Raw genomic sequence first — 27,998 nt, forward strand, 5'->3', positions numbered from 1 at the left:
TGTCTAAAATTAACGTTAAAATATATGGTCTGCACACTAGAGCCAGAACATGATCCTGGTACAAGCAGAGAAGGCCAGTAGTCTCATTTCAAAGGAGTCTTAAACTCAAAAGTTAGCAGATTTGATTTCCAAACTGCATTCCATGAGGCACAGGCTGTTGGAGCATGTCGTTTTTGTGGTGAAAAGCAGGGTTGTAAATTGGTGGCAACCCAGACATATATCCTGGAGATGGCATCTCCTGATGAGAAAAAACTCCATCAGGAGGGACGATGTGTTGCATTTGATAACCTTTGTTACTAGGCTCCTTCACAAGCAGAGACCTATCCTTCTGACGGCGATTACAGAACCAGACACGGACCACCTGGGGAACAAACAAAAAAAAAAACTTAAGCAAAAATATGTTGGTACAGAGTCCAGAAAACATGAAGACAATAGTTTGTAGATACAGCCTGTTAGGTAACACCCGCTTCACTTGCTAAACTGAAACCAGTCTTGAACACCATTGTCTTCTGAAACCACTTTAAAGCGGAGTTCCACCCTAAAATTAAACTTACCTCCATCTTCTCGCTCCGGGTCACCTGAAAAACAAATGGATAATCGCAATTTTTTTTTTTTTTTTTTTTACTTACCTCGTATAGAAGAAAATATACTAACCTTACTTCCTCTTCCTCCCCTCTGCGGCCACGGCGAGTCGTCACTTCCTGGCTTGCAATGATTCCTGGGAGCTGAACGTCATCGCTCCCAGGAATCAATGCGCCTGCACCGGCCCCGACGTCAGTTCTGGTGCAAGCGCCGTCATACCTTGCTAAACAGCTTCTGGGCATGCCCAGAAGCTGTGCAGGGATGACGCTGCGGCACCGGAAGTGACGGCGGGGCCGGTGCAGTGCATCGTGGGACCGAAGAAGACGGAAGAGGACACAGAAGAGGATCGCGCTGGCTTCAAGCTGCCCACACCTGAGATGGCAGCGCTGGACAATACATTGTCAAGGTGAGTATTTCTTCTTGCAGGTAAGTGAGACCCGGGACAGATCAGAGGCAAGCCATTGTGGAATGTACTAGCCCTGACTGTCCAGGGGGTATTTTTATAAAAAAAAAATGTCCCAGGGTGGAACTCCGCTTTAACATAACCAGATTTCTATACAGACAGGCTGTGGTCTAGGGGGCAGCACACAGCAACCCACATGACTGTCCAATGAAAGTGCAGCCAGCCACACTGCTGTCAGGGCTATCCATCTAGATCAGGGGCCTTCAAACTACGGCCCTCCAGTTGTTCAGGAACCACAATTCCCATCATGCCTAGTCATGTCTGTGAATGTCAGAGTTTTCCAATGCCTCATGGGAAGTGTAGTTCCGCAACAGCTGAAGGCCGTAGTTGAGGATCCCTGATCTAGATACTAATGGTCATTGTTGCAGTCCCAGCAAAGTGTTCGTATTTTAGTTTTAGAAGATAGGTATACTACAATTACTTATAGTACGCCCATTCCTGGCTCCACACACCTAGCACTCATCTGCTAGCAACGAAGAGGGACCATTGGACCTACTCTACATTTGCCCAACGCAAAGTTAAGGCTCTATCCACACCTGAGCGTATCGTTTTCAGGCTTTTTTGGGCGTTTTTTTTTTTTGTTAGACTTTATTTTTTGTGTTTTTTGCAGGCATTTGTAGACAGGCAATGACATCTGACCAAAAACACTGGTAATCTGCCAAAAAAGAAGCTTGTGTCGTTTTTTGTGAGCTTCAGGCAACAAAATGCTCATAGGTCAACAGGGGCCATTGAAATGAATGGGATTTTGCTTGTTGGGCGTTTTGGTACTTCAGAGATGAGTGTTTTATGAGCTGAAAAACGCTCAGGTGTGAACAGGGCCTAAAAAATAAATAAAAAAAAAACGGTCTTTCAGGTTCTACAATGTGTAGCTATTTATTTATTTCAGGTACTTATATAGCGCTGTCAATTTACGCAGCGCTTTACATATACATTGTGCATTCACATCAGTCCCTGCCCTCAAGTAACTTACAATCCAAGGTCCCTAACTCACATACATACACAGTAGAGACAATTTTTTTTTTTTTTTATATACAGGATCCAATTAACCTATCAGCATGTCTTTGGACATGCTGGTAGGTTAATTGGTCAAGCTATGAAGCTTGACCTGAACTAGAGGAATATAATTATATAAATAAAGCTGCCCAAGAAAATAGAAAAATAAAACATCCCACACAAAACTAGAACTATATGCAGATGCAGCTCAAAAAATTAGAATATCAAAAAGTTAATTTCAGGAATTCTCATAATTCAAATAAATGCAGAAGAAATGCTTCCAACAACATCCATGTCTTGTTGTACATCACAAAAGTATGCGTGATTACACACCAATGGCAAGATAATAACAACATAAATACAAATAGGGCATAGTGATGAGTTATCGTGGTATGGGGGGTGAGAATTGTTGTGTTGTCACATCTCCCTGGGCACCCCTAATGGGATCTGTGACAAGGAGAGGAGGTTAGACAAATGGCGCTTTTCCACTGCATGGAACCGTACCGGTTCGGCACGCTTTTGTGCTTTTCCACTGCTGGTACCGCATGGTATAGGGTCGGAACGGTTCGGTACGGTATAGGTTTGCTTTTCCACTGCATGGAACCGAACGGTACGGTACGGTACGGCTCTGAAAAAACAGTACCTACTCGATTGTGGTTCCAACAGGTACCAAACTGGTACCATATCCCACAATCCTTTGCATGCAGTCACTACTAGCCACTGATTGGTCAGAGAATCACACCCACCCCGTTGTTATCCCACCCACTTAACTTTAGTACTACTTTAGTGGAAAAGCAAACCTATACCGTACCGTACCGAACCGTTCCGACACTATACCATGTGGTACCAGCAGTGGAAAAGCAAACCGGGCCAAGCAGGGCCGAGTAGAGCCGAGCTGGTACTAGCCGGTACTTGCAGTGGAAAAGTGCCAAAAGAGACCCCCTAGCAGTTTTTTGAACTAAGTAGAACTCTACATGATGAGCAAGAGAAGCAGCATTTGACAAAAGGGGCCAGTCAAGTTGTTCAAGTAGTACCTTGCGTAAGCGGGTTATCGAAATCCATATCAAGGGCATTCTAAGTTGAACAGTTTTAGGGGAGGTTATTGTGGTGGTGGCAGAATTTAGTGGGGAAAAAAAAAAAAAAGTAGGGGTAGGAAAGAAAGATTAGTCGGAAAAGGAGAATAGAGAAGAGGGAAGTAGAGTCCCGAGGATAGAACAACCCCCAGGAGATATGGTCTTGTGGAGGTCATCACCAGCAGAGGAGGAATACTAGTTCGTTAAAGCCTGGTGGAAGTCTCTTGAGTGATCCATGGCCTCCATAAGGTGTCAAATTTGTTTTAAAGAGTCGTTATCCAAGACTTCCATCTTAGCGTGTAACAAAAAACTATTAATTTATGGTTTGGTATCCAGGAAATTCAAGGAGGCTGATTTCCATACCTTAGCTATAGTCTGCTTCACAGCTGTGAAGAGCTGAATGAGGAGCTTAAATTGTTTACAGATAAGAAGGTCCAGTTTCACATTTTTCCGGGTCTGGTGAGAGAGAAGTATCGAACATTTGAGGCAAGAGTGAAAACCTCTGACCAAAAGGTGTGGTGAACCGGCAGGCATTGCCACCAGGTATGAAAATGTGTGCCCAGCTAAGAGCACCTGCGAAAGCAGAGTGCCGAGTGACTAGGTGCAAATTTAGCGATTCTGGTAGGAACTAAGTTCCAACGTGTAAGTATCTTACACTTCCCACAACAATATGGTTGGAAGGGGAGGATTTAGTAATAGACCACACGTTGGACCATTCCGCTCTGTCAAGGGTGCGTTCCAAATCGGTCTCCCATTTAACTCCATATGAGGGATGCCCAGCCTCAGGTTTAGTAAGTATTTGAGTATAGAGAGTCCATATCAGACCTGGTCATGTATAGGGATGATCGAACGGTTCGGGTCGACCATCGGTTCGACCCGAACATTGACTGTTCGAAATTCGGCCAAATTCCGAACTTTTTGCTGAAAAAGTTCGGAATTCGCCAACCAGAACCGACCAAAATGCAATGGGATAGGAACTGGGCTTTAAAAGCCCTTGATTGGACCAGAACCATCAGTAAAAGCCAATTGAGGGGGCAGGAGAATGCTAGGAATGTGATTGGAGTGACTAGGGGGTCCAGAGGCCAATCAGTAGTGAATACACCCCCCAGTATAGAAGATAGCCCCGCCAAATCTCTAGCATTTTAATACAGGGATGTGGAAGAGAGTTGAAGCAGTTCTGTTACTTCTGCTCTCAAAGTGTCATTTAGCAATTATTAGTGTGAGGAAAGGGATATCTAGTGTAGTTAGGGTACTATTTTCTACTATAGTTAGATTTAATAATCTAGTTTCTGTAGGGAAAGTGTTAAGTGTCAGGGGACCGTAGTGTAGTGTAGGGTTAACTGACTGACTGCTATGGCAGGGTGACAAAACCCTTCCATGTCAGGGTGACCGCTATAGAAAAAAGTTTGTTTCTCTTAGAACACTTACAGAACAGGATGGTGGCTTCACCCCTGTCACCCTGCTTTTTGTGGCAGCCGTTTATAGGGCTTTTTTTGAGGACATGTGGAGTCAGGCATAACATCTGAACTTCTGTGTAGGGATATATATATATATATATATATATATATATATATATATATATATTACACACACACACACACACACACACGTATGTATGTATCCACATATATAGGTGTGAAAGTAGCAGAACACTATGCTTGCGCTAATGAAATAATAGGCATATGTCTCCGCTCCTATCACACCTATATATGTGTATAAATACACATGTGTGTGTGTGTATATATACCCCTATACAGAATTTCAGATGTTTTGCCTGCCTCTAAAGACCCCCAAAAAAAACGCCTGCTGCAAAAACACACCTGGGCGTTTTTTTGGGCATTTTTTGGGTGTCTTTGGAGGCAGGCATAACATCTGAACTTCTGTATAGGGGGTATATACACACACACACACTTCTATATGTGTATGTGTATAAATACATATAGGTGTGATAGGAGTGGAGACATATGCCTGTTAATTATTTCATTAGCGCAAGCATAGGTTTCTGCTACTTTCACACTAATATAAGTGTATGTGTATATATATATATACATACGTGTGTGTGTGTGTGTGTGTATATACCCCTACACAGAAGTTCAGATGTCATGCCTGACTCCAAACATGTCCTCAAAAAAGCCCAATAAAACTCCTGCAACAAAAAGCCAGGTGTAAAAGTAGAGAAGCCACCATCATGTTCTATATTAATTCTAATACAAAACTTTTTTTTTTTTTTCTGGTTCTGGACATGCTACAGAGCTGAAACTTCACAGGTACACTTTTTAGACCCCCCAGACACTAAATCCAAAGAAATCTCTTTTTTTTTTTTTTTTCAATAATGTTTTCAATAATTGGCTCTCTATCAAAAATGACAATTTTTAAGAACTTTTGTGTGGTTAATAGTCCCTGGAGCATGACCCAGAACCCTAGGCACTTTTTAGGGGCATTTATTGGGTTTTAGGGCTTCAAAATGGTGTTTGATTACAGAAGTTCGGGTCCCATTGATTTCAATGGGGTTCTGAAATCCGGACCGAACTTTCGGCAAGTTTGGGTGTTCTGGTCGAACCGAACTTTTGAAAAGTTCGATCATCCCTACCGAGGACCAGTGGAGAAAGAGAGGTTCAGTTCCAGGAAAGCCTTCCAAGGCCGTGAGTACTGTGAACTGCCCCTGGGGTCTGCCTAGTGTAGAGGGGACCACTCCGGTGAAGGTCCCAGGGATCCTGGAGCCTGCAAGTGTAAAGGGGGTTGCCTAGTGAAACGACCCTGAAGTGTAGAGGGGGCGCCAGCGGTTGGGCCCTGGAGAGTCAAGTGTGCAGCGTTAAAGAGTTGCAGCAGAACAAGCCGTTACAAGGAGCTACCTCAGTCAGTGAAGGGCTGGAGGGAGTCATACACATGACTTTTGAGCTAGACCGAGTGTCAAGAGTCAAGGATCATTACAGTCCTGGATCTTCTGAGGTAACCAAGCAGGTAGAAATCTAAGTTCTAGCACAAGTTCAGCATAACAGTATTTTCAAGCGCCAGGAAGCGTTGGTCGGCATTCAGCCGACGTCAGGACAGCGCCAATGGGCATTTTTCTGTACAGTGTCCCAGTTAAACCTAGTTGAGCCGGAGGAGTATCTCACTCATTCCCCTTCTCCCATCCCCATTATAAAACAAACAACACAAACCAAAGATGCCGGAATGGTCATTGTCTCAGCTCTCACACTTGGGTTTTCAACTTAAATGTGTTGGAAGTGTTTTCGGTAACAATGGCAGACCCACTTAAGGCCCAATGCCTGGAAATATTGCTACAGTAGCAAAGGTTTTAAAAGTGTAAAGACTGATAACCTATGGCAATGTAAGGTGGGATCCAACCTTGGGAGGAGAAAAAAAAAAAAAGGAAGGAATAGGTAGAGAGAGGAAGGAGGGGGATCAGCGTGAATTTTAAGAAGCAAAAGACTGTACATAAACATACAAATAAGTCATCTGTTGGGGGGGGGGGGGGGATCGTCCCCCCCCCCCCTCCCCAAGGGAAATATAGCCACCATCGAGAGTCCCAAATTAAAGGCGAGACAATCGAGGGTGACGGTTGGGAGTGCACGGTTCAACCCTGGAGGGTACAGTCAACCATTAATTGAAAACATTAGAAATATCAAACTAGAGGGGCCGATGAGCCCAAACGATACCCACGCATCCCAATACGCCTGGAAGGGGCCCCGCAATGGGGATCCGCACCTGGTAATGTGAACCGGGGGGTATAGAATATAGAAGGCAGCGATAAATGTATGTAAACTGAAAAAGGGTAAAACAAAGTATCAAAGAACCTTAGAATCTTGAACAGGATGCAAGGGAGCAATAACATGAGGTCCATGGGCGATACCAAGAGCAGGATGGCTAGATAGTTATGTGAAAATTTCCCTGCTAAATGGGAGAAGGAGACAGACTCTATATATACGCATCCCATAGGTAACTGGAGGGTTGCATTGTATGCAAATAAGTAAACTGTCCAAGGCATAAGGTGGGAACCAATGTCCTAGACAGTAATCTGTAATCGCTGGAGAGGTGGTGCGGACCTTACAGACAAACCAGAGCCTGAATGACCAAGAGGCCAGGGTAAGTATGCAGCCCCTACCAAAAAACAGCAATAGATGGGTAATAGAGGAGGTTGTCAGTCCATTGAGTCCTCTGGATCCGGGGCTGGAGAAATAAAAATGGCCGCGCTTGTATGGACTGTGTGACCTTTCTTCCCAGATGGGTGAGAGGATTTGTGTGGTGAGCATGATGCTGATCTGCAGCGTAGGTTCTCGTTGCTTTGCGAGGTGTCTGCCAGTTGTAGGTCTTAAAGAGTGCTTTGCAAGTCATCAGCTGTGAGACATACATGTTTGATGCCTTGGTAGGTAAATCTTACAGAGAAGGGGAACCCCCATTGGTAGGATATTTGCTGTTGTAAGATTTGGAGCAGAAGTTTCAATGCTCGGCGTTTGTTAATACAGTGATACCTCGGTTCACGAACAGAAAAGTTCATAAAAATATGCTCCGGTTCACGAACTCCGCTTCGGTTCACGAACAGGAGCCGTGGCCATTTTAATGCTATTTCCAGGCTGTCACATGGTCGTGACTTCCTGTAGGAAGATCGTGGAGAGAAGAAGAGACACAGAAAGAAGTATTGTGAGTACTGTGAAGACACTTTTTGCTTTTTGGTGTGCTTTTTAGCACATAGAGTACTGTACAGTACTTCTGTACAATACTGTACTTACTGTATTGTATTTGACAGCCTCCCACCTGCCTTCCTCCATGCCATAAGTCATCTCAAGCAAGGTTAGTGTTATCTCTTTATACATTACTATACTGTACTAATGTGTATTGTAATTTTTTTCATATTTCTGTGCTTCAAAAAAACAAAAAAGAAGGTCAGAACGGATTAACCGTATTTACATTGAACCCTATGGGAAAATGTGCCTCGGTTCACAACCAATTCGGTTTGTGACCAGAGTCAGTTCACAAATTAAGTTCGTGAACCGAGGTATCACTGTAGTTAGGGGTCGACAGATCAAGTTCAAAACTTCCTAATCTCTCGTTGCGGCCAAGAGCTGTTCCTTTGTGCGATAACAATGAAACTTGGCCATGATATCACAAGGAGGGCCTTCTGATTTTTTGTGGGGTAAGGGCTCGATGAACCCTGTCCCATCTCTAGATGCTCCATCGGGATGGCTGGTTGCAGCTCCTGGAATAAGGCAAGCATGGTGGCATATAGATCACTGTTTCAGGAATACCTCGTATGCGCAGATTAGTGTCTTGCTCTGTTTTCAAAATTTTCAAGGCGAGATTGCAGTAAGAGGGTCTCCTCTAAGATTTTCAATCTCTGCTGTGTAATTCGGAGTATAGTTCTCCATAACAGCTACTCATGTTTCAAGATCAGATAAGCATGATCCTAGTTCTCTTATTTCTTTAGTGAGGCTATTTATGATGTGGTCAGATATTTGCTTTAACAGTTTCTGAAACATGTGTACTATCTGCCTTACCATGGCAGGAAGGCCATCTCACCTGCTGCAGTGTCCTGTGATCTGTCAGGGTCGGCCTGCTGTGTGAAATCATCTCCTGCTTGTTGTTGGGAACTGGGAGGTCTGTGGTAGTTTCGCTGGGTGCATAGTGTGATGTGCTGTTGCCGAGGAAGAGGCTGCAGTCGCCGCCATCTTGGCTTGGGTGCTTACTTAATGGATTTGGGCTTCATTTTATGCCAGTACCCAACCAGCACCGAAACCAGGATCCGGGACACTCCAGGTACCACTGTTGTAGGTACCACTGTGGGTAGGAAGTGTTAGTATTGTCCGGGCTGCCTCCGTGCTGTGGGCTGAACTGGCCTCCGGGAGCAGAGCTCATGGTAATCCTCTCTAATCAGCTAATTAATTCAAACACACCTGTAAAAGGGTTTCTGAGCCTTTAAATGTTTTTCTCAGTATCGTTCAGTAGGTTACACAATCATGGAGAAGACTGCTGACTGGACAGTCATTTACACCCTCCACAAGGAGGGTAAGGCACAAAGGTCATTGCTGTTCACTGAGTACCGTATCCAAGCATATTAAATGGGAAGTGAAAGGGAAAGAAAGTGTGGTGAAAAAAGGTACACAAAAGCAACAGGGATAACCAAAGCCTTGAAAGGATTGTGAGGCAAAAGGACTTTCAAGAATGTGGGGAAGGTTCACAAAGGAGTGGACTATGGTTGATGTCAGTGCGTTAAGAGCCACCACACACAGAAGTATCCAGGACATGGGCTACAACTGTAGCATTTCTTGTGTGAAGCCACTCCTAAACAAGAGACCACATCAGAAGCGTCTTACCTGGGCTAAGGAGAAAAAAAAGACTGGACTGTTGCTCAGTGGTCCAAAGTCCTCTTTTCAGATGAAAGCAAAGTTTGTATTTAATTTGGAATTCAAGGTTCCAGAGTCTGGAGTAGGAGAGGCACAGAATCCAAGTTAAATGGGGTCCAGTGTGAGGTTTCCAGTCAGTGATGATTTTGGGTGCCATGTCATCTGCTGGTGTTGGTCCGCTGCGTTTTAGCAGGTCCAGAGTCAGCACAGCCTTCTACCAGGAAATTCTAGAGCAATTCATGCTTCCCTCTACTGACCAGCTTTATGGTGATGCGGATTTCATTTTCCAGCAGGACTTGGCACCGCCCACACTGCCAAAAGTACCAATACCTGGTTTAATGATCATGGTATCACTGTGCTTCATTGGCCATCAAATTCGCCTGACCTAAACCCCATAGAGAATCTGTGGGGTATGGTCAAGAGGAAGATGAGACACCAGACCCAACAATGCAGACGAGCTGAAGGCTGCTATCAAAGCAACCTGGGCTTCCATAACACCTCAGCAGTGCCACAGGCTGATCGCCTCCATGCCACACCGCATTGATGCAGTAATTCATGCAAAAGGAGCCCCAACCAAGTATTAAGTGCATACTGTACTGTACATGGACAGACTTTTCACTAAGCTAACTTTTCTGTATTAAAAATCTTTATTGGTCTTATGTAATATTCTGACTTTCTGAGATACTGAATGTAACGAGACCCTTGCTCGCTCGCTTCCACTCTCCCGACACTCCTCTGTTTCTAGTGAGTCAGCTTGCAGATCGCAACATCTGATGGTTCGGTCAACCAAGGCTCCGGGAGCCGAACTACAGCTATGTGCTGTTCGGAATCCATTAGAACAAACACCAAGCAGGCTGTATGTAAGTTCAAACAGGAAGACAATTTATTGGAAGAACACAGCACACTTTTATACAGAATTTGGAACATCCTGCCCCCAACAACCGCTTTCCCATCGGTCAATTGCACAGTACATACCGTTCTCCTTCAGGTCCTCCTTAGCCATGCAAATGAGGACTTGAAAATGAGTCAGCAGGGATTGGCCCGTTAGCTTGATTAGAAGGACTGTTATGTGTAATGAGACAGAAACCCCCAGGGGGCAATCAATGTACACAACAGCCAGACACAGAACAATGGGAGGTCATCAGCACTCAGCATGAGGCAGGGCAATCCACATTCCCTCCCAATACACAAACAAAAGGAAAGCCTCTCTGACACTGAAAGATATGTAACACACACAGCACTCAGAAATCACAGACCTCATGGCAAATTGGAACAAATCTCAATATTTCTACATGGAGACATTGCTGACAAATATGAAGCAATCCAAACCATCACCCATCTGTCCTTAAATTCCAGTGACAGTGAACACCATCACATATCTTCCCCTGGGAAACAGTCCAACAGCCACAGTGGGACCCCAAACGGGTGAACTCGAGGATGTTGGAAAAGTAGTCTTAAGGTTCCAGGTCTGTCTGCCGGGATAACCCCTCCGCATTCCCATTTTGAGGCCCTGGCCGATATTGTATGGTGAAATTGTACGGTTGCAAAGCCAGGCTCCACCTTAGTAATCGCCCATTCTCTCCCGCCACCCGGTTAAGCCATATCAAGGGATTGTGGTCCGTCATGACGGTAAAAGAGCGTCCATACATGTAGGGCTGCAATTTCTTTAAAGCCCAGACTAAGACCAAACACTCTTTTTCCACGGCAGCATATCCAACTTCCCGGGGTAACAACTTGCGGCTGAGATACGCCACCGGGTGCTCTTTCCCGTCCTCACCAATTTGGCTTAGTACAGCTCCCAGTCCGAACATGGAGGCATCTGTATGAACGACAAAGCGTTTGTTAGGATCGGGTGCCGCCAGTATGGGAGCTTGCGTTAGGGCGGTTTTTAACTGATGAAATGCTGTCTCGCACTCCGAGGACCACAGGACCTGTTTAGGGAGAATCTTTTTGGTCAGGTCCGTTAGGGGTTTGGCTATGTCACTATAGTGGGGTACAAACTTCCTGTAGTACCCTGCTGTCCCTAAAAATGCAAGTACCTGGGTCTTGGTTCTGGGAACCGGCCAGTTTAGGACAGCCTCTATTTTTGCAGGTTCTGGCCTCTGCTTCCCACATCCCACTCTATGTCCCAGATTTTGCACCTCAGACATCCCGATATTACATTTGTCTGGCTTTAGGGTCAGGTTTGTGGCTCGAATCCTATCTAGCACTATTCCCAGGTGTCTAAGATGTTCCTCCCAGGTCTGGCTATAGATTGCGATGTCGTCAAGATATGCACATGCAAAATCTTGCAGACCAGAGGAGTTCATCCATCATCCGCTGGAAGGTAGTCGGAGCATTCTTCATCCCAAATGGCATCACCAGAAACTGGTAAAGGCCGACTTCGGAATTGCTTCCGCGTCCAAGGGAATCTGCCAGTAGCCCTTACACAAGTCAATAGTCGTCAGATAATGTCCCTGGGCTATTTTGTCCAGCAATTCGTCCACTCGGGGCATAGGGTAGGCATCTGTCACAGTACAGTCATTCAGTCGCCTATAGTCCACACAAAATCGGGTCGTGCCATCCCGTTTTGGGACTAATACTACAGGGGACTAACTCAAGCATTTCCCTAATCTCCGCTCTCATCCCTTCTTGCACTGCTCCGGTAATCCTATAGGCTGGTTGTCTCAGGGGCTTCTGCCCAGGAGTCTCTACCTTGTGCACAGCTATGAGAGTGTACCCAGGGAGTGCCGAGAACATCTCCTGTCGGTCCTGGAGTAATTCTCTGGCCTGTTCTTCTTGGGATCCTAATCTATCTCCTAGCCGTATATCCTCCACCCCCCCCCGAAACAGTTATTGATTTCGGGAAGCTCCAGCATCGGTAGATATTCAGAGTCCCCGGTGGCCGGAGCGCATATGGCGGCTACTGCCTCAGCCCTCTCATTAAAGGCCTTCACCATATTAATGTGGAACGTCCTCTTAATGTTTGTGTCTGCACAGCTGGCAACCACGTAGGTGGTATCGCACAGCTGTTTTACCACCTGATAGGGGCCCTGCCAGGAGGCCTGTAGTTTATTTTGCATCAGGTGTTTTAGTACCAGGACTTTCTGTCCGATATAAAAAGGTGCGATTCCGCGCAGACCGATCATACCAAACCTTCTGCTGACTCTGGGCCGATTGCATAGTCTCATGGACTAGCTCAGTAAGATCCCGCAGTCGCTCCCTGAGTTCCAATACATAACTAAGGATGGGGAGCCCTTCCGGATCCTCTGCCCCCTCCCACTGGGCCCTTGCTAAGTCTAAGGGTCCCCTTACCCTTTGCCCATATAACAGCTCAAATGGGGAAAACCCTGTGGATTCTTGGGGTACCTCTCTATGCAAACAGTAGATGGGGGAGGCATTTCTCCCAATCCTTCCTACTCTCCACGAAGGCCCGAAGCAGCTGCTTCAGGGTCCCGTTTAAATCTCTCACACAGCCCATTAGTCTGAGGGTGGTAGGGGGCGCTCTGGAGGGGTTTAATCCCACAGAGATGCCGGAGCTGCTGCGTCAGCTCAGCTGTGAACTGGGTACCCTGATCGGACAATATCTCCTGGGGAAACCCTACCCTAGTGAATACCCGCAGTAAGGCATCTGCTACTGTATCCGCCTGGATATTGGATAAGGGAATGGCCTCCGGGTAGCGGGTGGCGTAATCCACCACCGTAAGAATATACTTCTTCCCGGTGGCACTGGGGCGGGCCAGTGGGCCTATAATATCTACCGCTATGCAGCTAAAGGGTTCTCCAATAATTGGCAGGGGTTGCAGCGAGGCTTTTGGGTGATCCCCTGTCTTCCCTACTTTGGCAAGTCTCACAGGTCCGGCAATATTCTCGCACCTCAGCATGTAATCTGGGCCAGAAGAAAGCATGAGACAACCGACTCCGGGTCTTGGCTATCCCTAAATGTCCGGCCAAGGGGATGTCATGAGCCAGTCGCAATAGCTCCCTTCTGTACTACCACTAGCTGTTTGTGGGGGCCCTGTCGCTTCCCAGTGCCCATTCCCTCAGTGTAACGATAAAGAAGCCCCCCCCCCCTCCCACTCTATTCTGTCTTCCCCCACCCCACCTGGATCCTTGCCCGTCCTGTCCCGATAACCAGCTAAAGTTGGGTCACTGAGTCTCTTGCCTAACGTCAGAGGGAGAATCCCAGGACACGGTGTTGTCAATTCGGGGTAACATAGGAGGATTTGGTCTCACCTGGGTCCCTATAGGAGTGGAGTTGCCTTGGAGTTGGCTCTGACGTCTGGTGGTCACAGCCATGGCGGCCTCTGGGGCATACGAGGAAGTTAAATGGCCCAAATCGTTCCCCAAAAGTACTTCTGCGGGTAACTCGCGTAGTAATCCCACTCGCACATGTCGTTCCCCTGAGCCCCAATCCAAGAGGACTTGGGCGGTGGATAAACGTAGCACCTTGCCCCCTGCTACCCTGACTGCAACAGTCTGGCCGGTCCAGGCTGACTGGGGAATCATGTGAGGCTGGATGAGGGTAATCGTAGCCCCGGAATCGCAGAGTCCCTGGGCCGGCTGCCCATTAACCCATACTGCCTGGCGATGGTGCTGCCGGCAGCAGCTTGGACAGGATCCGCTTCGAAAACTTTGCCGCACTCTTCCTGAACATCTCGATGGTTGGGCTTATTCTGGAAGCAATGAGCCGCTGGTCTGGATGGATGATTAGTCTCTTGATAGCTCGTGGATTGGGTAGGGCAATATCGTTGCAGATGACCGGTTCGGTTACAGGTATAGCACTTAGGTCCGGTAGGAGGGTTGGGCTGGGGGTCTAGAGGCAGACCACGGAGGTACTGAAGTCGGCTTAGAGGCTGGTAAACTGGGCCGAGATAGTGGATAGCACTCGTTTTCGCCTGACCTTCGAGAGTCCAGATATTCATTGGCCAAAGTAGCCGCTTGCTGTACCATCTGTGATTGCTTATCTCGCACCCAATCCCATACTACAGGAGGGGTGTGGTTAAAGAACTGTTCTAGTAGTACTAGCTGGGTGATGTCCTCTATGGTATGAGCGTGGCTTTCCTGGAACAAGCTCTTAAGGTTCCGCTGCAGACGATGTGCCCACTCCACGTATGTTGTGTTGGTTTGTTTCCGGGATTCTCAAAACTTAATCCGGCTGGCTTCGGTGTAATGGCAAATCAGGCTAGCAAAGCCTCTTTTACCCGGTCGTAGTCTTTAGTGCCCTCGTCCTCCAGGGCCCGATATGCATCCGCCGCTCTGCCAGTTAAATTACTCGCCAGTAAGACGACCCAATCTTGGGACAGTACTTCATGTATCTGGCATAGTCTCTCAAAGTCCTGCAGGAATGCTTCAATTTCCTCCTCTCCTTCCTTAAATAGTTTTGAACGCCCGAAAGGGCAACTTACGGAAAGTCGCTGCATCTTTAGGCGTTTTCTCCTATTGCCGTATTTCTGCCATTCTCTGCTCATGTTGTCGTTCTCGTTCTCTCTCTTATCGCTCATCCTGCAGCTGGATGTCTCTAATAGCATTCTGTATGGCGGTCTCTGATGGGTTAGCACCATATAATGCCAACTGCTCTCGAACTCGTTGCTGAAAAAAGTCTTCAACTGACCGGGGTCCTGCATCACCATCCCTCTGATCCATCTCGGCTAGCTCACTGATCAGGGTGGCCTTGTTCTTTGTCCCACTGGTCCCTCCACGGCTCTCAAGTAAGTCCTTCAGCGTGGCTCTCCTGCATGCTGCATAGCTGGTCATTGACTGTGGTGGTTTGGAGTGTCCCGGTAACTGGAGAGCAAATCCCACCGCTGCCAACCAATGTAACGAGACCAATGCTCGCTCACTTCTGCTCTCCCGACACTCTTCTGTTTCTAGTGAGTCAGCTCGCAGATCGCAACGTCTGATGGTTCGGTCAACCAAGGCTCCGGGATCCGAACTACAGCTATGTGCCGTTCGGAATCCATTAGAACAAACACCAAGCAGGCTGTATGTAAGTTCAAACAGGAAGACAATTTATTGGAAGAACACAGCACACTTTTATACAGAATTTGGAACATCCTGCCCCCAACAACCGCTTTCCCATTGGTCAATTGCACAGTACATGCCGTTCTCCTTCAGGTCCTCCTTAGCCATGCAAATGAGGACTTGAAAATGAGTAAGCAGGGATTGGCCCATTAGCTTGATTAGAAGGACTGTTATGTGTAATGAGACAGAAGCCCCCAGGGGGCAATCAATGTACACAATAGCCAGACACGGAACAATGGGAGGTCATCAGCACTCAGCATGAGACAGGGCAATCCACATTCCCTCCCAATACACAAACAAAAGGAAAGCCTCTCTGACACTGAAAAATATGTAACACACCCAGCACTCAGAAATCACAGACCTCATGGCAAATGGGAACAAATCTCAATATTTCTACATGGAGACATTGCTGACAAATATGAAGCAATCCAAACCATCACCCATCTGTCCTTAAATTCCAATGACGGTGAACACCGTCACACTGAATTTTGGGTTTTCACTAGCTGTAGGCCATAATCATCAAAATTAAAAGAAAGTAATGCTTGAAATATTCATCACTGTGTGTAATGCTTCTATATAAAATATATGCGTTTCACTTTTTGAATTGAATAACTGAAATGAATTAGTTTTGAGGATATTCTAATTTTTGGAGATACACCTTTATATGGCAGGCACCTCCAGGGACTGCACACAGCACACTATGCAAAAAGACAACCAGAATCCTGGTGTTGGTCAGTCACCTTGTAACACCTGCCACTGTAGCCAGCAACCTGGTTTTCAATTGGATATATGGTGGTGTAGGCACAATCTTGGAGGAGCAGGCAAAATTTAGTGCTCACTCCTAGTTCACCCAGAGTTGCATCTGTCAGGAAAACATGAAGGCCGTCATTGCATTCTGCTTTTACTAGTTTTGTCCAGATAGGAAATATCACGTAGCAAAATTATATAGTACATATTTCTCAACTCTTTACTTTTACCAGATCAGTGACTAAAGTACTGAAGTCAGGACACGCAGTATCTAGTACAACTTAATTTTATTGCCGTCTGTGCCTTCCCGTCTAGGGACAATGACAACTAAGACCTTTACACAAATCTTTAATCAAGCCTTGATCTTTTCTTTAATGAATGTTGAACTCCCTCCTAACCAACCTTGAGAGCCCAGTTACCATTTTCACTGGAATTCTTCCAGCTTGGTGGCCCTGTGAGGTCAACTATGGCCAGCACAGTTTCTAGGATCAAACGCCTGTAAGAGGCTTTGTAGTTGACCGGGTGTTTGCACCAAAAACACAAGTCACTGCCTCCCCCCTGCTGAGGCCAAACCTATTATAATGTACCCTACTCCATCCCAAGGAAAGAATGTTCACACATTGAGGTTACTGCAATTTACTGATGGAAGCCAGGAAATGGCATAACAGTCACATCGACATACATTCTGGAGTCCTTGACAATACATAGTCACATTTAGTGGACTGTTCACAGTAGTCACATGTGAAAGCAAATGCAGCACATTAGGCAGCCATCTCCTTCTACCCAAGGTCATTAGTACTCACAGGACTGGGTTCTCTGCACTCACTTCCTCCACAGATTACGCTCACCCTGTGACCCTCCAGGGAAATAGCCTCACTCAGAACTCTTCGCCTGGCCCAAAAGGCTTTTTGCAACTCGCCCTAGCTCCCCCTCTCATAAGGGTCAGGAAGTCTACAGACAGCTGTTGTAGGTGCAAGTCTACTTCTCCCAGGCTTCCAGCCCTATTCAGGGCCTCCACGTACTAGTGTTGGGTGTATGGCTCCCATGCCTCATCGGTCCTAGTGCTCCTCCCAACCTAGCCTATAACTGGGCATTGACTCACCCATGACATTACAGCAGGAGAACTCTTAACTAAAGGGGTCTAGTACTTGATGACACTGTCTGGTGTAACCAGACACTATTCTGAAAGTCACATAGTGGCAGGCTAGCCAACTGCACCTTCCTACACTAAGGCATACTACAGAGTTAACAATCCCATTCTGAAAATACTTACATCCTTCTCCATATGCAGGTCCCAGGCAATCTGTTCTATTTCCTGGGCACCTGGTTTGCGATTGTTCATAAAATATATTTCCAATCTCTCTTTTGCAAAGTTTTCAATGCTTGTCCTTTGTTTCCTCTTCCGGGACTGAGCCAGCACCTCTTCCTGATTGATCATCTAAAGGACACATATAGTCAAGCACTGTTTTAGAGGCACCAGTCAAAGCATACAATGGACAAGAATTATTCTAGAAGTGACAAGATAAGGATTCATTTGCCAAATCAAAAACAAAAATATCAACTGGAGAAGCATTCTCACAATAGAGAGAAAAATCAAAATCCCCAATTCCCCCCCCATCTAGTTTCTTAAAAAGACCATCTCCCCAGAGCCCATTTAACACTAGGAGGATAACAAGTATACTTATGTTTTGGCTTTACTTACAGCCCAAAGGGTGTACGCTGGAGCAGTCCATTTTAACCCTACATTTTGATTTAAAGGGACTCTTATGACAGTGTTCAAAATTTCAAGTCCTGAGCTACTAGCCAGGCAAAAGTTACTCGCCACCAGTTTCCCCACCCAACCCCTACCCTGTCCCGTCCCCTTATAAATTATCTAATGAAATTTAAATGTTTTTTTGCGGAATGAAGTTACAAAAATACATATTCACAACAACTTTATTAACATAAAGCACATTTCATTGATCCGACTGTGATAACTAAAATATGATTGGCTACTATAGGCACTGCGCTGCAGCATTGGGTAGCTTTGGGCGGCACTGCGCGGCAGCTTTGGGCGGCACTGCCCCAGCTTAGAGCTGTATACCATGACAGTATGCTCAGTCACTTAAAGCATTGCTGGATATAAACGCTCCCAGGGCTTCTGTGGTCTCTCCTCCTCAGCTTGAGAGAACTAGTCTTTGGGGAGGAGTGAAAGGCAGTCACACCCCTGGCTCTGCCCACCAACTCCAGCTGCCTCGGAAGATATTGAAGATCCGAGGGATAGCCTAACTTGGTTGGATGACAGTGGAGTGTTACAAGCAGCCTCCCCGGCACCGATGAGCCACCTGCTGAACTGATCGACTTGGCCAAGATGCAAGGGGGCAGGGAAAATTAAGGGTGCCTGCTCATTAAGACAAGCCTGGGCGGCAACCACCCCCACCTCAGCTCATTTCAACATGTCAAATGTGAGGCGAGTGGAAATTTTGACGGCTAACTTATGAAATACCACTGAAATCACCATTTGGTACTTAAAAAAACAGGTACCAGATTTGCAGCTAGGGAAGTTAACCAATTAAGCCATTGGATCGGCCTTGGGAGTCAGCCGTGGCAGCCTCTATAGTAGCTCACTGAACACTTTTCAGCAGAAAATAGAACTTAGAAAATGGCTGCTCACACCAATTTTTGTAACTAACAAACTTACAAAGTTGTTTCAAGTCCAGCTTACCTCTTGAAGCTTTTCATTGTGTTCAGAGTCTTCCAGCCAGCGATGCAGAAGGGGTTTAAGCCGGCACATATTTTTGTAGCTTAGCTGGAGGGACTCAAATCTACAGATCGTTGTTTGGCTAAACATCTTTCCTGTAGGGGAAAAGAAAAAAAGGTCACTAAAATTTCTACAGATGAGCAAATACTTCTCCATTTAATGGTGTCAAAACTAGAACTACAAGGGCAAATGCATCCCTTATTTAAGGGTTAGAACTTCATTAAGTGTTCGTTGTTGTGTCCCTCTTGGGACATTCCATCCCAAAGACAACAGGAAGTGAGAATATCCCCCAAAGGCTGATCAATCTCCTAGACTTCCTCCATTCCTATTCAGGTGTAGCACCCTCCTAGGTAGGTGCCAGGAAAAGCATATGTGTGGCCCTGTCTGCTTATCAGGGGGGCCTGATCAGTCGGTTAGGCTGTCATGTGTTCCCAGGTGTGGTCTGTTGAGTCTGGGGAGTCTCCCCACTGTATCCAATGAGGGCTCTTGTTCGATAGTGGAGGAAACCTGGCCAATAGCACACCAGGGCTTATATCTGTCCCAGAGGGCAGAGTTTTCCGCAATGCACCCTGGGACTGGGTATAAGCCTGAGGGGAGCACATGATAGAAGGTCTTTGGCAGGAAGCAGAGTCCCAGGAGGAGGCTGACGGCTGTCTCTCCTCTTGTCAGAGCAAGCAAGGGTGTCCTGGGGGGTTGGCCTAGAGCAGTGGTCCTCAACTCCGGTCCTCAGGGCCCACTAACAGGCCAGATTTTAAGTATTACCTTGGGGAGATGCAGACTAGAGTAATGAAATCACTGAACAGCAAATATCACCTGGGATGTATTCCAGTTATCTTGCAAACCTGGCCTGTTAGTGGGCCCTGGTTGAGGACCACTGGCCTAGAGGACCGGAGGCTGAGCTGGGCTACAGGAAGGATCCAGAGTGCTGTAGACCAAGTGGAGCTGCTGGGCAGAAGTTTCCTGGAAAAACAGTGTTGCGAGTACTCAAAACTGCCCAAATTCTGCCTGAGAGAGGGGACCACTCCAGAAGGTCACAGGGATCTGGGAGCCAGCTAGCCAGTAGTGGTGGCTTAGAAAGGGGGTGCCAGTGTCTAAGCCCTGAAGATTAGAGAGAGAGAGAGAGAGAGAGAGAGAGAGAAAGAGGGCGCCGGTGCAGGCCCTGAAGTGTTCAGCAGTGTATTCAAGTAGCTACCTCAGCAGGAGTGTTTAGGGGAGCTGGAAGGGGACTCTTAAGCCTCGTGTACCTGTGTACCGATTGTCGGCCGTAAACATTCGGCCAACGACCGATCGGCCGATTTTCGGCTTGTTAGTATGATGCTTCCGACAGCGCATTTTCAGCCGAACAGAATCTGTCGTGCAGGCATTAAAATTTTTGTTGGCCAACACCAGAACGGCCGATTGTTCGCCAGTCAGTACAGATTTCGGCCAACAGACAGATTTGCAAGACTGGGCATGCTCAGAAAAGAAAAAAGACACGGAAAGTTATCACATGACATCACTTCTGCAGTCGGCTGTTGGCTGACAAAATTCGTGTGCAGTCTTTTGCAGTTTTCAGCAGACAGGACAGCCCTGGACAAAAGACGGCCGATCGTTCGGCCGACGATCGGTACGTGTGTACGGGGCTTTAGTAAAAAAAAGCAGTCCCAAGTCAATTCAGCATTAACAGGCATCCGGCCAGCGTTAACAGGCATTCAGCTAGCATCAAGCGCCAAACAGCAGTATTCAAGTGTCTCCGCCAAACGAGCCTAGTTTAGTTACAGGAGTATCCCACTCATCCCTTCTCCTATCCAAGTTACCAAATAAATACAAAAATACAAAAAAAAACCCAAAGATACTGGACGTGTCATTGGCTCACACTTGCAGAACATGCTTAAATGTGCTGTTGTTGCTAGCGGTAACCCAGGGGGGCCCATATCCAGCAAAACGGCTGAGAATTGTGCTACAAAGGAAAGAATGCAAACTCGTCCCCAATAGGCTACCTAGGCAGAATACAAAACTGACCGTTCTAACACTTAAAATCACAAAAAAAAAAAAAAAAAAAAAAAAATCCACCACATCTTTTGGCTCTGGAAAAAGAAAATTAAAGTTTTTGTGCCCAGTTGCAGCCCAATACATACACCAATACTGCTCTAATTCATAGGTGTTCTATCAGATTGAGGTCAGGACTCTGTGCAGGTCAGTCAAGTTCCACCACCCCAAACTCACTTATCCATGTCTTTATGGACCTTGTTTGTGCACTGGTGCGCAGTCATGTTGGAACAGGAAGGAGCCATCCCCAAACTGTTCCCACAAAGTTGGAAGCTTGAAATTGTCCAAAAAATGTCTTGGTATGCTGACACCTTAAGAGTTTCCTTCACTGGAACTAAGGGGCCAAGCCCAACCCCCAACCATACTCCCTCGCCCCCTCCACCAAATGATTCAGACCAGTGCACAAAGCCAAGTCGATAAAGACATGGATGAGCAAGTTTGGGGTGGAGAAACTTGACCGGTCTGCACAGAGCCTGGACCTCAAGCTGATAGAACACCTTTGGGATTAATTAGTGGAAACTGCGAACCAAGCCTTTTCATCCAACATCAGTGCCTGACCTCACAAATATGCTTCTAGAAGAAAGTTTAAACATTCCCATAGACACTCCTAAACCTCATGGCGAGCCTTCTCAGAAGAGTTGAAGTGGATATAGTTGCAAAGTGTGGGACTCAATATTGGACCCTACAGACTAAGGCACTAAAGTTCATGCACATTTAAAATGTAAATGCAGGTGTCCCAATACTTATGGCAATATAGTGTACACTTGAGTGCCTCCTTTCACACAGAGCGACATCTGCTACAATCATCAGGAAGATCTATGAGCAGATTTACTGCTGATCAGAGCCAAACACAATGGAAGACCCATCCATGCCCGGAAGACCCATGTCAGCTCTTTAGGAGGCTGGGCGTAGACAAACTCGACCGTCCATTTACATCAGGCTCCCATCCATCCAGTCTGCAAAAACTGAAAAGGATTTAGTCCTTTTCCCAGACCTGAAGGTAGGCAGCTGAAAAAACAGACAAGTCTCGTTTACATCAGCCAATCCATAGTGCTGCATGGATGGACCTTTTCGATTCATGTCCAACTGTCAGTTTTTCTTGATCAGAATGCCAATGTGAAAGGGCCCAAAAGGTTACTTCATGAGCCCAAGCCTTTTTTTCAGCAGGAACGTGGGGGAACGCAGTTCCGGCACCTCCAGCACTGAATGTATGTAATAGCAAGGGGTGTGGGGTTTGTTGGAGGGTCTCTTGATGCTGGCTGCTTGGGGATCTATTGTCACTGGTAAGGATCTGTTATTGTGCCAGGGTCTATTGTTGCTGCTGGTGGATCTATTGTTGCTGTGGGGTCTTATGTTGTTGAGGTAGAGGTCTATTGTTGGCTTATCTAATGATACTGGTTGCTGGGAGAGCCATAGTTGCTACTGGAGAGGGTCAAATGTTGCTGGGGTGGATCTTTTGTTGCTGGGTGCGGTATTTTGTTGTGCGTGGGAGGGGGAACCAAGGAACAGTGCTCAGAGGTGGAGACAAGGGGTGACTCAAAAGGGGGGGGGACAGTTCATGCACCTATTCTCTGCAAAGTCTGCACCCAGACTGAGAAACCAAATGTAGCACTTCTCATCACATCGATAGTGTCGGCTTTATGATGGAAAATTTAGGACATTCTAGAAGATGCAAAAGCTAAACAGTTTACATACAAGGAAAAGGAGGGAGTAGATTACTTACCATACAAAGCTCCCAAAGCATAGCCAACATCTGCTTGTGTAAGCCCCAAAGTCACACGCTTATGCTTAATATCCCTAGCAAATCGCTCCATTTCCATCTCACTGGGCATTTCCTAAAAGAGAAAAAGCTATTTCAATTTTTTTTTTTAAATAATATATACACACACACACACACACACAAAAGGGTTGGGGGAGCGCACACCCTAAACATGCATTTCTAAAATTGGTGCTACTATAAAGACCAATATACATATATAACCACAGAGGATAGCGCACACATACAAAAGGAGTAACTTCCACATCTTACAAGGCTACGGAGACCTGATCTAAATGAGTAAATTTGGGGATCTTATTCAAAAACCAAAAGAAAAGAGAGAAAGTGGGACTGTGTAGGCCACCATAATGAAGGGATGCTCACAAGTATTCACAACTTTGATAAAATGACATCTTTATTAACAACTTAAAAAGACAAAATATAAAAAAGGTTTAGATCATTCGCTCCTTTCCAAGGTGCTAGTACAAAATACCAAGATTGTCCATGATCTAAACGTGCAGGCTGACGATCCCCGGTAAGTATATATATATATATATATATATATAGCGCGTTTTCAGTTAATATATCAGGGCACTAGGTGGCAGTAGTCTCGCCCTCCAATATGAAAGCAGCCCCCTTAGGTGCAAAAAGTTTTTTGATCCAAACATCCGATGCTTCACCAACCCAACAGCCTCAGACCAGTTCCAAATGGATCTGTGTCCCAACAGTCTCCAGCATATCCTGCCTGAATATGGGGATTTGGTCACACCATATGGCCATATCGTGCTTAGACCCACCAATGCATCCTACAGTATCCATAAAATGAAGGATAAATGCCACTTCTCTTAACCATGGGAGATACTTACTCCTTACATAGGAGAAATGTGCTAGCTGCACTCATGGATAGTGTAGAACCCACTGATAATGGGGTACTTTGACGCAGTGGTGGGCTTAAGCACGATATGGCCATATGGTGGGACCAAATCCCCATATGTACTCATTTAGATCAGGTCTCCGAAGCCTTGTAATATTTGAAAGTTATGCCTCCTACACACGCAATGATTATCGGCCGGCCGATCGTCCGTCTTTTGTCCAGAGTGTTGTTTTGTTGGTTGGAATGTGCCTAGACTGCACACGAATTTTCTCGGCCAACAAAAATCAACTTCAGAAGTGATGTCATGTGCTGGTTTACTTTCCGTGTGTTTTTTCTTCTCTGAGCATGCCCAGTCTTGCTCATCAGATTTTTGTCTGCCGAAATCTGTACTGACTGACGGCCAACAAAAATTTTATAGCCTGCACACCAGATTTTGGACGTTGGCCGAAAATTCCCGGCCAATAATCGATGCGTGTGTACGAGGCATTACTCCTTTTGTATGTGTGCGCTATCCTCTGGTTATATATGTGTACAGTAAACCCCTCTCCATTGCAGGGGTTACGTTCCGAACCCACCCGCGAAAAGTAAAAATCTGCGAAATAGAAAGACCCTATTTAAATACACTGTAGGCATGTTTTTATAACTGTCACTGTACTTTTAAAAGCATTTTAAGGTCTTTAAACACACCTTTAAAAACAATAGAAAAACACATTTAGACACATAAAAGATACTGAGAAAAACAAAAATATTAACAATGATTTAATTAGTAAAATAATATTAATAGGTCTTACAGAAAAACAAAAAAACACAATATACCAGGACCGCAAAACTGAACCGCGATATAACGGGGGTTTACTGTATTGGTCTTTATAGCAGCACCAGCTTTAGAAATGCATGTTTAGGGTGTGCCCTCCCCCAACCCTTTGTTTCCCATTGAGTCCTGACCAGACTCCTGGCGTGGAGCACCCCACTCTCCCACACCAGTACTTCGTTATCAGTGTCCACTAGCAGGTAGATATAGGAGTCCCCCCTTTATAGTGTAGTTTAAGTAGGGTTTTCTGCAGCTAGCACATTTCTCCCACGTAAGGAGTAATGCCCCGTACACACACGTCGATAGTTGGCCGTGAATTTTCAGCCAACGTCTGATCGGCCGTTTTTCGGCTTGTTAGTATGATGCTTCCGACAACCGACTCTTCGGCCGAAAAAAATCTGGTGTGCAGGCTATATCATTTTTGTTGGCCGTCACCACAACGGCCGATTTTCAGTCAGTACAGATTTCGGCAGAAAAAAAAATCTGATGAGCAAGACTGGGCATGCTCAGAGAAGAAAAAACACACGGAAAGTGAACCATCACATGACATCACTTCTGAAGTAGATTTTTGTTAGCCGAGAAAATTTGTGTACAGTCCACAACAACACTGGACAAAAGTCGGCCGATAATCGTTGCGTGTGTACGAGGCTTAAGTATCTCCAATGGTTAAGAGAAGTGGGATTTATCCTTCATTTAACCACCGGAGGATTTTGCTGTCTTCCGTCCAGGCCACTTTTTGCGATTCAGGCAAAAAATTTGGGGGAGCATACCCATGTATTTCCAAAGCTGCTGCAGCTATGAACCAAAAAGACATGTATGTTAAAAAAGAATAGCGCGCAAATGCAAAAGAAATTACTACCAAATCTGAAGAGAGTCCATAAATAAAAATGGGGGTTTGGTCCCACCATATGGCCATATCGTGCTCAAGCCCACTACTGCGTCAAAGTACCCCATTATCAGTGGGTCCTACACTATCCATGAAAAAGATGAATCCAGCCCTTCTAACCCTTGGAGATAATACTCCTTGCTGGGAAAAATGTGCAAATGCACTACAGGGGACTCCTCCTATATCCACTTGATGGTGGACACTGATTGAGTACAGGTGTGTGTGGGGGGTGGGGAAGGCTGCTCAACCTCGATAGTCTGGTCAGACCGAATACATAATAAACAGGCAAAAAACTGTCAGTTGAAGTCGCACTTTTTGCGATTCGGCACTGTGCGACTTCAACTGACAATTGCGCGGTCGTGCGACGCCGTACCCAAACGAAATTTACGTCCTTTTTTTCCCACAAACAGAGCTTTCTTTTGGTGGTATTTGATCACCTGTGCGATTTTTACTTTTTCCGCTATAAACAAAAAAAAGAGCGTTTATTTTGAAAAAAACAATATTTTTAACATTTTTTTATATGAAATTCCCCCCAAAAAAGATGTAAAAACCAATTTTTAAAAAAATTTTGGCCAATTTGTTTTCTGCTACCTATGTTTGGTAAAAAAAAAAAAAAAAAAAAAAAAAAAAAAAAAAAAAAAAAAAAAATCGCAATAAGCGTATTTTGATTGGTTTGCGCAAAAGTTATTGCGTTTACTAACAAAGGGAAAGATTTGTCATTTTTTTTTTTTTAACGCGTAATGGCGGCGATGTGCGATTTTTTTTGCAGGACTGCGACATTGCAGCGGACAGATCGGACCCTTGACTGACATTTTTGACACTTTTGGGGGCACCAGTGACATTACTGCAGTAATCAGTGCTATATATATGCACTGTTACTGTAAAAATGACACTGGCAGGGAAGGGGTTAATTTTATTGGAGAGGGAGGGGTTAATGTATGCCTGGTGCTTACTGACGTGTGTGGGGGAGGTGACTGAGTGAGTCAGGGACAGATGGGATGTCCAGCTATGCTGAACAGTCCGATCTGTCACTCCCTGTCACTATGGAGATCCGCCCGCTGTGTTTACACACAGCGTGCTTACCATACTACAGGGCGGATCTCCAGACTCGATCCCCGACGATCGTGTAAGAGCAGAGGCGATCGCCGCTGCTCCTCCCCTGGCCTGACTCCCGCTGTGAATGAAAACAGCGGGAGCGAGCCTCCGGCGGCGCGCAAGCGCCGCCCAGAAGGGGGAGTGTCTGACGACGTTAATAGTACGTCGTCAGACGATAACGAGCCACTCTGCCGCAGTAGTATTACTGTGAGCAGACGTAAAGTGGTTAATGGATACTGTAGGATCCACTGATAATGGGGTACTTTGACGCAGTGGTGGGCTTAAGCACAATATGGCCATATGGTGTGACCAAATCCCCATATTTACTCATTGAGATCAGGTCTCCGTAGCCTTGTAATTTCTGAAAGTTACTCCTTTTCTATGTGTGCACTACCCTCTGTGGTAAGATCGAAACCCACACTATTGTCCATATTTGGGGACACCCTAACCATTTTCTCCACAATGGCTGCATTTGAGCCTACAGAGCCTAGAAAGAACAATTCGTGGGATCTTGATGTGTAAAGCTCTGGCTTCTGCAGGTGTCTTCTAAAGCTGCAGGAAGAACCACCCCTGAAATTTGTAAGGGGGCTGCAAACTTTGCATGTATGGGTGTAACATTAAACATGGTCAAAAAGGATAATAAATAAGACCACCACATCTAAGAGCTGGTAATCTGCAATGCAATCAATTTTGATTTTAAAAACTCAGGTATTCAAAATACATCTACTGGAGTGTGCCTTTGCCAATCCTGCCTTAAAATGCTAGTTGCCTGGCTTTCATGTTTTTTTTTCTTCAAATGCTTAAACTCACAGCCAAGTAACAAGCAGGAAAGGAATTCTGACTTTCCTGATGGACAGACTTGATCTAGGTCAGTAATATAAAGTATTGAATTTAGATACTAAAGATAGCAGGCTCTTACTGGTTTTTGCATGCACCTGGATAGTTACAGCACCAGGTGGGGATAGAAGAAGTTAATTTAATATTGGTTAGGAAGACCTTTTAGGTCCAGCTAAAATCTGAACACATGGCCACTCACCAGCAGGTCCTCCCCGTCTTCAGACAAAATCTCCTCCTGGGCCCCCAGGCTGGTTGCGGTCTGGCTGGCGGGTGAGTCGCTCTCTTTAGCCACCTCTCGCGTGGGGGTGCTACAGCGACTGCTCTCCACGTTAGCCTCCGCAGTCTCTGCTGGTGTGTTGGGACTCTGATTAGGCGGGGTCGGGTAAACATTGGAGCCTGGAACGCTGGCGTTTTTCTGGGTCAGGCTGGAAAGATTGGGGCTTCCCGGCCAGAAGGCTGGAGTCCAGGTATGGGGGTAATACTGAGGAACTGGAGGACTCTCCTCACCCTGCTTAATCTTCCTGCTCTCCACCATGCTGGGGATCTCCTCTCTTAGCGGACTTGGGGATGCATAGTAATTGAAGTGACCCCAGGGATCCGGCTGAGGAGCATGGTTCCAAGCCATGACCTGAGCCTGGTGCTCCCCACTGTCTGTCCTCACATCTGGGAAGAAAAAGGCCTGGGAGGGGTGGTGGTGGTAACCCTCAAACCCATCTTGGAGGACACCATGGTTCATGGTAAATAAAGGATATGTCTGTTGGTTGTACAT

General features: G+C 46.0%; 1 protein-coding gene across 1 annotated transcript; it reads right to left on the bottom strand.

The window, feature by feature from the left end:
* Positions 1 to 112: 112 nt before the first annotated feature.
* LOC309558231 (POU domain, class 5, transcription factor 1.1-like) lies at positions 113 to 27,998 on the bottom strand (the record flags this gene model as incomplete). The annotated part of the gene is made up of 5 exons (XM_082261259.1): positions 113 to 361; positions 17,476 to 17,640; positions 18,907 to 19,037; positions 22,694 to 22,805; positions 27,429 to 27,998. The coding sequence occupies 5 exons, from the start codon at positions 27,996 to 27,998 to the stop codon at positions 113 to 115; spliced, it is 1,227 nt and encodes a 408-aa protein (XP_082117385.1).

The sequence above is a fragment of the Pelophylax lessonae genome, assembly GCF_965119305.1.
Source record: "Pelophylax lessonae genome assembly, chromosome: 1".
NCBI lineage: Eukaryota > Metazoa > Chordata > Amphibia > Anura > Ranidae > Pelophylax > Pelophylax lessonae.